The sequence below is a fragment of the Nicotiana tabacum genome, chromosome 6, assembly GCF_000715075.1.
Source record: "Nicotiana tabacum cultivar K326 chromosome 6, ASM71507v2, whole genome shotgun sequence".
Classification (NCBI taxonomy): domain Eukaryota; kingdom Viridiplantae; phylum Streptophyta; class Magnoliopsida; order Solanales; family Solanaceae; genus Nicotiana; species Nicotiana tabacum.
Genome location: NC_134085.1, coordinates 218,812,966 through 218,824,586, shown reverse-complemented (window position 1 = coordinate 218,824,586; position 11,621 = coordinate 218,812,966). Strand labels below are relative to the sequence as shown.

Below are 11,621 nucleotides of genomic sequence, written 5' to 3'. Positions count from 1 at the left end.
CTTCAAAGTTCATACACACATTTACCTTCAGTTTCAAATTTTCTCAATAAAGAAGAACAAACCTTCAAAGAGACAAGAGAGCAGCAATTCCACCATTGACAACCATTAAAAAGCTTTGAAGCTTTGAATTCAAATCAGGGTTTTCAAAAATCATTATTTGTTTTGATTGGGTGTTGTTGTAAATAATTAGGAATATGTTTTGGAATTTATATCTCAATTTTGAGGGGTTTTGGTGAAGATTTAAACTTGGTTTTGGCTGAATTTCATATTGAAACTCGAAGAAGAAGAAGAAGAAGAAGGCATATTGCAGGAATTGTAGATAAATTGTAGTTACAGTTGGATTGATCATAATTTGAACTAAATACATCTTCGCCTCCGTTGACGGTTTCCGACGATGAAACTCCTTTGTTCTCTACTTCTCCATTTTCCATTTCTTATTTTTACTTCTGTTTTACTTTTTATATTTCTAATCCGAGTTTCTTAATTTCGCACACTTTATACACACATTTGATACAACAAAAATATGAAGTAGTTACGGTTGGATTGATCAGAATTTGAAATAAATAAAAGAGATTTTTACATTCCTATGCCACATATATTTCAAATTCTATGGAAGTCTGATTTTACGTTAATATCTATAAAATTCCTACATTTATCTACAAATAAACTACACATCAGTTTTAGGATGTATAAAGCAATATTATTTTCATAATTATCTACAAAATTACTACATTTATACTACAATTAAACTACAATCTATGTTGAAAAAATGTTGACTACAAATAATTTCTCTTCATCTACAAATTTTCTACAAAAATTCTACAAATATACTACAAATCAGTTTAAGTATGTATAACACAGTATTATTTGTAAGGGTATCTACATAATTACTACATTTATAGTACAATTAAACTACAATCTATGTTAAAAATCTACAAATTATCTACAAACTAGGTACATTGAATTTTAATATCCCAATTCCCATTCAATTGTAGCATAATTGGGATTTTTAACATAATTGCGTTTTTTCAGAAGATTCGTAGAAGTTTTAGTCATTTTTTTATTTGTGAAAATAGAAAATAAAGCATCTACAATCAGAATACAAATAATCTACAAATTATCTACAATTTCTGCAATATGTCTTCTTCTTCTTCGAGTTTCAATATGAAATTCAGTCAAAACCAAGTCTAATCTTCACCAAAACCCCTCAAAATTGAGATATAAACCCCAAATCATATTCCCGATTATTTTCAACAACACTCAATCCAAACAAATAATGATTTTTAAAAACCCAAATTTGAATTCAAAGCTTTCAAGCTTTTTAATGGTTATCAATGGTGGAAAATATCTGGATGAATATTTACTTCCATAATTGTAGCGTGCCTAAATAAGAATATTTGGAAGAATATGATTTGATCTGATTTATGCCAAATTTTTTTAGAATATTCTGATTTACTCTTAAACTATTAATAGTAGCTGAATATTCCTAATTTGTCGAGCTAAATTGAGGAATCAATCAATCCCGAGATTTTTTCCTGATTTTTCGCGGGTTATTAAGGGAAAATTCTGCCCTATTAATTCCTAATAAACGAATGGTATAGAATTTGTAGGAAAAATATGGACTAGGCGGATAATTTAAATACTATACACATATTTGATAATAAAGTTTCATATATGGTACATGAATGAAAAAATGCCCGATATAAATCTCGTGGACAAGACAATACCTAGGAAAAGATGAAAAGAAAAACTCTGAGCCCACATCAAATTAATTGTTTATTTTCACAAGACTGGAAAACAAAAAATGAAAAATAAAACCCTCTAAAAACCCCATTAAACGCTCCCATTAGCCATTCCCATTCAAGCAATGGGTGTAGAGAAGAGAGTTACAGCAACTGTGAGGGTCTCAAACATTCCTCAAACAGCCATAGCCAAACAACTCTTCGACTTCTTCGAGTCTTCAATTAGGAAAGGATCAGTCTTTGCCTGCGATATTTTCTCAGAGCACAAGAATTGGAAATCAAGAGGCCATGGTCGAGTCCAATTCGAAACATCGCAATCCAAGTTACAAGCTTTATCACTATCTGAACAAGGGAAGCTCATCTTTAAAGGGCACCAACTTATTCTAACCTCGTCTTTTGATGATATTATTGTCAGGCCCATTGAGCCCAACTACAGGTTTCAAAAGGGAATCTTGCATACTGGGGTACTGTTAAAGAATGATTACATGGAAGTTTTGGAGACTTGGGAAAATGTGAAGACGTTGATCATGCCTGAAAGGAAGAGCCTTGAGTTCTGGGTTAGTTATGCAAAGGGGGAGTGTTATAGGTTGGAGGTCCAGTTTGGTGACATTATAGAGACTTGTGGGTGCTCTTTGGAAGATGAAAAACCTGCACTCCTTTTAAAGGTTTGATTTTTATGTTACCCTTCTTGAAATGTTTTGTTATTTTTACATCCTTTTAATTTATGTTGATTTTAGGGCTTGCCAAGAGCTAAGGTGACCACTGACAAGTGCTGGGAGCTCAGTGCCTTTTCAATATTGTGTGTATCAGTTAGTGGCAGAGCCACAGCCAATGAAGGGGGTTCAATTGAACCCCCTTTGTTGAATAATTGTACTGCATAAATGGGGCATAAACAATTCTTTTGTGTATATATAAATTTATGAATCCTCTCGACATAAGGGAAGTTTTCATTGTAGTGGCAAAGGTAGTTCAAAAATTGCTTTAGCTCGCATGTTTGGATTTTTTTGAATTCCTGGCTCCGCCACTGATATCTGTGTTTGTTTATATTAGACTTCCAATAATAGTGATACACTCTCAAGGTTTGAACAAAATATAAATTGAAGAGTAAGAGCTATTTATAGCTCTGCAAATGGATTTACAATGCTTTAAGTAAGAAGAAAGAGGGAATCAGCACGAATCCAAAGCACACAATCTCACTATTCACAGGGATGGAGTCCTAATAAAAAAGTTATCAACTGGATTAGTGTGTAACAATAGAAACTTCTAATGTAAAAGAATCCGGGAGTTCTATGGTGTTAACTCCCAAAACATATAACCAACTGAGTTTTCTTAATGAACCCAATGGTTACATGCTTCTGCTAGCTGGACGTACGACCCATGCAAGCTAGTCAAAACCTCCCTCTTCCACTTCCATTTTAAAGTTGTGTCAAGTTTTCCATAAGCACATTTTATGATTTAGGAAGGATGCTAGGGCTAACCTTTATAAAGTGGCCTATATGAAGTTCCTCTTCTTCCTCACTTGCACTTGCACTTGCAGTTGCACGTTTTCTTTTTTTGAAAATATCCAATTCGAAGGAGAAGGGCATTCTTGGTTGTGTATGCAACTAAAAGTCAGTCATAAGTTAAAATAAGCTGCAAAGTCTGCAGATCGTGAGCGAGCTTTGGGGAAGATATGATTTAAGAGTGTGCTGGGAAAACATAGTACTCCGTATGTTGTTGTGTCTTTCACTATATAAAAGACATTTTAGACTTTTATTATATAGCAAGTCAAGGATATAATATAGAGAGTCAGAGGTAGAACTTAGATAGAAGAATCAGTACTGTGCAGAGCATTCTTCTGCTGTATTGAATTAAATCAGATATCTTTTGATTTCTTATGAAACTTGTTTTACAGAATCATACAGTTTACACAGTCTGTATGGTTTCTGAATAGTTAGCTGATCCTACCAAAAGTCTGTGGCAGCTTTGACTAATGAACAAGGGGGTTCTGAAGTACTTGGATACAGTTTCAGTAAAAGTCTTAATAATAATTTTGGGGCTAATAAGGCTATTTTCATGGCAGGGTAAATTAGACGGGATTGTGCATCTGTCGCGGATGCTTCTGTCACCATTTGTTCTAAGAACACATTTTTTTGGTCTAAGAAAACATTTATTATGCATTGACTAGTCTCAGAGTTTAATTTCTTCCACTATATATTGTCTTATGTAGAGAACAGAATAAAGGGATAACAGTTCTTTTATTGATGTATTTGGTACATGCAATGGAAAATAACAATAGATAACATCCTATCCGAGAGATTACTTTATGAAAAAAATACACCTATGGCATAACCTTAAAAAGAGAAACAAAAATCCCGGAGCAAACCAAAAAGAAAAGGTGAAAATCCTCTGAAGGGAAATGGAGAAACATTATGCGGTAATGAAATCTTGGCATTGCTGAATTTTAGATTCTTTAACCTTTATTTCTGAGGCAAAGCCAATTTCTTTGATTTTCATTTCAGTGAGTTTTTGCTTTCAGCTAAAACATGCACCAAAGCTATACCAAAGAGTTTCTGGACCTGGTGTTGCTTCAAAGTTCAGTTCTGACCGGTACCATGTTTGCAAGGAGGATTGTGAGTTCCTTTGGGTTCGCACAACTGATTTTTCCGCCATGAAGTCTATTGGATGCTCATCCTCTCTTTGTTGGGAAATCGAAGACGGATTGTTAAATTCAGATTTGCTTTCTAGTTTGCCATATTGTAACAATGATGTGATGGATCTTGTTCTGGATGAAGTAGGAGATATTTATTCTGCTTCTGAATTAGTTCCTCTTGCAAGTTTCCCATCAGATCTGAAGCTACCATATGAGATCCTTTTCCAGCTTAACTCTCTCGTACACTCACATAAAATTAGTCTTGGTGCTGTTAAAACTGATCTTATTGAAGTTCTTAGCAAGTTAGAATTGGACACTGCAATGATGATCCTTCAGAAAATGCATAAGTTGCAGTCAACCTGTTTCGAGCCCGTGCCATTCATCAAGACACGCTTGCATGTATTGGGTAAAACCAGTAAGAACCAACCTTCATCATCTTACAGCAGGTTAGTGAATCAAAACATGATGAGTGTTCACAGAGTCTTGGTAACACCATCAAAGGTTTACTGCCTGGGCCCAGAGCTTGAAACCTCCAATTACATCGTGAAGAACTTTGCATCACATGCTTCTGATTTCTTGAGAGTAACTTTTGTAGAAGAGGATTGGAGTAAACTTTCTCCTAATGCCATTTCTATGAGTGTTGAACAAGGTATCTTTGCAAAGCCTTACAGAACTAAAATCTATCATCGGATTTTGTCTATCCTTCGAGATGGACTTGATATTGGAACTAAAAAATTTCTTTTCCTGGCGTTCTCGGCTAGTCAGCTACGTTCAAATTCGGTTTGGATGTTTGCTTCCAATGAGTATGTCAAGGCAGAAGATATCAGAGAGTGGATGGGCTGCTTCAACAAGATTCGTAGTGTCTCGAAATGTGCTGCAAGGATGGGTCAGTTGTTTAGCACCTCTTTTCAAACCATGGAGGTCCAATCGCCGCATGTTGAGATTCTTCCAGATATTGAAGTAACCTCTGATGGCGTTAGTTATTGCTTCTCAGATGGCATTGGAAAGATTTCTCAAGCTTTTGCCAGTCAAGTAGCTCAGAAATGTGGATTGAGTTATACCCCATCAGCATTTCAAATACGATATGGTGGTTATAAAGGCGTGATAGCTGTTGACCGCAATTCCTTTCGAAAGCTATCTCTACGGGGCAGTATGCTCAAATTTGAATCAAAGAACAGGATGCTTAATATTACCAAGTGGAGTGATGCCATGCCTTGCTATCTGAACCGGGAGATTGTTATCCTCTTATCTACGTTGGGAGTGGAGGATAAAGTATTAGAAGACCTGCTAGATAATCATCTCCATCTTCTGGGCAAGATGTTGACCACTAATGAGGCAGCCTTAGACGTTTTGGAGAGCATAGGTGGGGGTGACGTAAAAAGAATCTTAATGAGGATGTTGCACCAAGGATATGCGCCCAATTTGGAGCCTTATCTCTCGATGATGCTTCAATCCCATTTTGAGAATCAGCTCTCAGACCTAAGAAGTAGGTGTCGTATATTCATACCCAAAGGTCGAGTTCTAGTAGGATGCCTAGATGAAACAGGTATATTGAATTATGGCCAGGTTTATGCACGAATCACCATGACTAAGGCCGAGCTACAAAGTGGTCAGCAAAATTTCTTCCAGCAGGTGGATGAAACAACTGCAGTAGTAAGAGGCAAGGTTGTGGTAACAAAAAACCCTTGTCTTCATCCTGGAGATGTAAGAGTACTTGAAGCTGTGTATGAGGTGGCATTGGAGGAAAAGGCCTGGGTGGATTGCATTATTTTTCCTCAGAAAGGTGAAAGGTATAGTTTAGATGCTCAGTATACGATATTTGAGTAGAAAATGTTCAGTATACGGTAGTTCAGTGGGACTTTCATATCCAAACTATTTTACTTGACTTGACTTGTCTGCCGTACACTCTGTCCTTTTCTAGTCTTCATGAAGACCGATGGAAAGTCTTCTTGCAAAGTTTTGGATGTTTAATGATAGGACATAACTGAAATTAAGTGGCTAGTGCTAATAGATTCAATTTAATATTTTTGATTAGTACTAATAGCCTAACCCTACTACCTTGTGGTTGAGGCATTGCACTTTTTGTTATAAATTATACTAATTACTAAGATGTTCCAGTAGTTGCGCTGCATATCTTATCTTCTACAGCTGGAGATTCATGTATTCTATGATGTTACTAATAGTGTTATTTCAGAGGTGTTCAGGTAGCTTTGTCTGTCCATAATAACAGCTCTGAGATCAGATGAAGCTATACCACAAACTTTAACCTAGTGTGTATATGCAGTTGCCAGACTTCTGTAATGAAGAAGAAACTTTTAATACCATTAGGGAGCTTGCTTGGCAACTGAAACATTAGTTTTCGTTACCCTTTCACAAAGACTGTCTTTCATGTTTTTCGTCTTAACATATTTCATCATAATGTTTTAGCATGTGTGAAGAGTTGAAAAGAGTTCTGAGCAGAGTTGGTTAGTCTTGGAGCAGAAGTCTGCTTTCGACATTTTCCCTTTCCCAACTTATTATTTTTATTGTGCTTCCACATCCCTCCTCCTTAACCCCTTAAAGGGAAATTATAATAGATGAAGAAAACATTTCTGAGAGAAAATCAAGAACACTTTTAAGTTCTGTGTACTGCTCAAAGGGGATTAAATGTTCTTTTGAGTACTCAGGAGTATTGAATTGTCATGTACAGGCCTCATCCAAATGAATGCTCCGGTGGTGATCTTGATGGAGATCTTTATTTCATAAGCTGGGCTGAAAACCTCATTCCTCGTCAAACTGTGACACCCATGGACTACACTGGGCGAAGACCTCGCATAATGGATCACGAAGTCACTCTAGAGGTAGCTTGAACTATTTCTTCCACGAGTGAAGAAACTTGTTTTTTTTCTGAATACCTCTCTGATTTTTGGTTTCTTTCCTGATTTTTGCAGGAAATTCAGAGATTCTTTGTTGATTACATGATTAGCGACACTCTTGGTGCTATCTCTACTGCACATTTGGTTCATGCAGATCGTGAACCAGATAAAGCTCTGAATCCGAAATGCCTCCAGTTAGCAACCCTTCACTCTATGGCTGTGGACTTCGCAAAAACTGGAGCTGCAGCTGAGATGCCCAGGTTTCTAAAACCAAGAGAGTTTCCTGATTTCTTGGAGAGGTGGGACAAACCCATGTATATATCTGAAGGTGTACTAGGGAAGCTTTATCGTGCTATAGTCAAGTCTTCTGTTCGCGGTAACTCAGATGACCTTGGCTCTGTGAGAGCTATCCAAGATGCTTATGATCATGACCTTTTGTTCGAAGGTTACGAGGCATTCATCGAAACAGCTAAAAATCACAAAGAAATGTACTTGGATAGAATGAACAGCTTACTCAACTACTATGGAGCAGAAAAAGAGGTTGAGATACTGACGGGCAATTTGCGCCAGAAGTCTGTGTATTTGCAGCGGGACAACAGGAGGTATTTTGAACTAAAAGATCGAATCTTGGTTTCTGCCAAAAGCCTACAGAAGGAGGTCAAAGGGTGGTTCACTGGTTACTGCAAGGAGGATGAGCATAAGAAATTGGCATCGGCGTGGTATCATGTTACTTATCATCCTTCTTACTGCGAAGGAAGTGCTAATTGCCTGGGCTTTCCCTGGGTGGTAGGTGACATTTTGCTGGATATAAAGTTGCATAATACCAGAAAAATCACCTCCTAGTTCTCAACCATGAAAGATACTTTATGCATTGCTTGCCCCTATTAACATGTGTAATCCTGCCTTACTAAAAAAGATGTATAGCCCTGTGCTTAATGTAGACTTTTGACATTTCCTGATGGAAGTGCTCTTGACTTAATCTGCATCCGACCTAACAATTAGATGTCTTAGTGTTTTCGGAGCATAGCAATATTTTCATGCAAAATTGGTCATAATTTCCTCAAACCCCCAACATTGGAACAAACAGGAGTCAGCATAACGAGATGCCTCATTTCTCAGTTCTTCATATATGTCAAACATGTAAAAAATGTAAAACCAAATTCAAGTTTAGGTTCGATATTGTAAGTACTATCTATGTTATAGCTGAGGAGGCACCACTTATCCAGATATCTAAAATATATCTTACCAATCACTCCTTATCTTTATCTTCTTCCAATGAATTTAATTTAGAAATAAAAAAACTGGAAATACTGCGTAATACTAGTGCCTGACAGTTGACAGTTTGGTTGAGTAGGGATAAAAGCACAAAAAGAACTCATATAAAGGGTGGAGAGCAAAGTAAAGGATTACCTTGTTTCCACTTCTTTATTGATAAGGAGGATTATCTCCACTTTGTGAAATTGACAACTTCGTGAGCAACACTCTTTATTTATCCAGAAAATCTTTATCGCCCAACAAAAAGAAATATCGCAATAATAAAGCAATCTCTTCGTCCCATTTTATCTAAAGGTGTTAGACTAAACTTGGGAAAATGACAATGTATAGCCGTTCTAAAAATAATAGTTAAAATATATATATATATATTCTGTATGTTATATACAAATTTTATACACTTTTTCGGCTACTGAATGTAAATAGCTTCTAGCGCGGGCTAAAAGTGATAATACCCCTTAAAACTTTAGGTCTAATGCATGTGATAAATATTTAAGAAACTAACAAAATTATATCATTAAAAACAAAATAAAATTCAAAATTAAATTATTGCTAAATATATATAAAAATATTTAAAAAAAATTTGGAATAAAAAGGTGTTAGATGAAATGGGACAAAGGGAGTACAAAAATTGCATATTTCTAATTTACTGTTATGAAACAATAAAAGAAGAAGAATATTAAAGATAAAAGTAGAGAGAAGAGAATTCTTATTAATATGAGATGAATTACAATGGAGTAGAACTCTCTATTTATAGGAAAGAGTGACTTAGCGACTAAGTAATAATCCATAGAATATCTCTAAATATAGACATTCACCATAAATAAAATTCTATTTATAACATTTACATCTTTTTTAAATCTTTTATTTTATGCACAAATTGACCTACTACATGTCGCTACATTGGCCAACTCAAATGTACAAAACTAAAATATGAGTACTATATTAGTAAATTAATTACATTATTAAAGATTACGAAAAATGAGCTGTGAGCTCTGAGGTTTCATGACCTCATCCCCATTCTCCACCACTGAACTCGTTTTGAGCTATTGGCAGTTGGCACCATTCAAAGGCCAACTCAAACGAAGTTGGGCCCATCCTTACCCAAATCCATGGACCCCACGGCCGACGCCGGAATCGAGGCGTATCTCGTCGAGAAATTCCGGAGCCCGTACTCATCCTCCTCTCCGTTATTCCCGCTATGACCTTCGTCGAAGTTTAGGGCATAACTGAGAGGATCATACTGGAATTTCCCTTGCTTTCCACTTTTACTCCGATTGAAACGTCGGATGAAAGTTTTCCATCTCGGCCCCGCCGCGAGCTCCGACCACTCTCGTAGCTTCAGTACAGCGTTAATTCCCTTTGCCCAAACAGAGCCTTCCTCCACCTCCCGAGTCCGTATCCTACGCCACCACTTAAAGCCGATGCCTCCTGGCGATGGGAAGCAAAAACAGCAACGCCGCTTTTGGAATAGCGTCTCCGACGTCTCATCGCTCGGCTCCGCATATGTGTGTGAAAATTCACGTGCCTCCATAGCCAAATCGTTTCAAATACGAATTTACAGAATTCAGAGTTCTATAGGTTCCACTTGCGAATATTTATAGTGGGAGGGTTGTAATATGTAAAGTTGTAACTGTTGAGGGGTGACTGGGACTGGCAAATACCGGTATAAAATAATACTAGGCTTGCTGCTCAAAAGCTCACTTTGAGTACAGATTATGGAGATATGACCGGCTTTGTGGATTTTTACAAGGGGACTTCTGATTAGCGGGATAAGGATGAGAATCCAGTACTGCGCAGTTGACGTATGCAACAGCTGCGCCAATTGGAATTGGCTGTCACCATTCAGTAAAAGGTTTTACTTTGCAAGTTAGAGAGAGACAACCATTGGGCGTAAATTGTATTTTTCATGCTACGTGTATGGTTACTGCTTGTTTTTTTCTTTTTTCCTTTTCAAATTGATGGAATACCGCTTTATTATAAAATATCTTTTTTTTTCTTTCAATTCAATTATAAATATCTAATGTTAGCTTTTTGTACAAATATCCGGCCTTGTAATAGAAGATGGGTTGAGGACCACCTAATATTCCGTTCGCATTTCCAACACATAATTATGCATTAAATCAAGTGGATTTGTACAAGATTTTGAGAGGAAATTCGACTTTTTCTAACTGAAAGGACCTCTCTTCAATCTTCATTGTTCCTTTTCTATCTTTTTATTTTATTTTATGTGGAACCTCACTGGATATTGGTAGCCTCTTTAGAATGAAAAATCAAAAGAAATCACTGATCAGATTCCCTAGCGAACAAAGTTGAGGTCTGCTTAAGTTTGCGATTACAAACTGATAAGATCAAATAAAAGAAGGGTTTTAACCATAAAGACGTCCAGATGATTTTCTGAGATGACTTTTCATCCTTAAAAAGGACATATTGAAAGTCAGTACAAGCCTAAAACACAGAAAGCCACACTAAGGCAAAGAAATATGAAATGGACATGCACATAAGTATAAGGTGATGTCAAATTCCAATGGCATAAAAAGCACGGACAAAGGAATCAATCTTTTTTTACTTTATCAACTTGCAAATGTGGTTTGGTTTCCAACTCATGATTGTTGCCAAAGATGGCTCGGGCCACCTAAGCATCACATACTACCAACTTGCGGGACATACAAGTCTTGGCTTAGAAGTCACTGAAAGCCATATCCAATTCTACTGGCAAAGCCGACCAAGATAACAAAAACTTATATGCAAGCGAAGATAATCGAATGTTAGTGCATTTTAATAAGTACCTAATTGCTATAATCAAATGGATTCGATAGTGTCCAACAGCCTACTCATAGGGAGCAAAAAAGGTCTAGAAATTGCTACAGAAAAGGTAAAGAGTAACTATATCAGAAATAAATACAAGAATACTCCACAAAGAATCACTAAACATCTGACTTGTGTTGTTTGTCAAGAAAGCTGACTTATGTAGTTTATGTCAAGAAAGCTGACATAAATTTGAATTTTGATTTATCTCTCTCACGCATAAAGGCATGTTTAAGCTTGCCAGTTCTGAAACAAGACATTTCTTTTGAGACTCAACATAGTTCTCAAACTAGCAGTAGTTCTCATCAAGTC

General features: G+C 36.5%; 1 protein-coding gene across 1 annotated transcript; it reads left to right on the top strand.

Annotated features, from left to right (window-relative positions):
- Positions 1-1,783: 1,783 nt before the first annotated feature.
- On the top strand, positions 1,784-8,205 carry LOC107814202 (RNA-dependent RNA polymerase 2). Its single transcript, XM_075256729.1, has 4 exons — positions 1,784-2,407; positions 4,261-6,164; positions 7,064-7,214; positions 7,305-8,205. Exons 1-4 carry the CDS (start codon positions 1,868-1,870, stop codon positions 8,070-8,072), a joined length of 3,363 nt encoding a protein of 1,120 aa, XP_075112830.1. The 5' UTR covers positions 1,784-1,867; the 3' UTR covers positions 8,073-8,205.
- Positions 8,206-11,621: the final 3,416 nt, after the last annotated feature.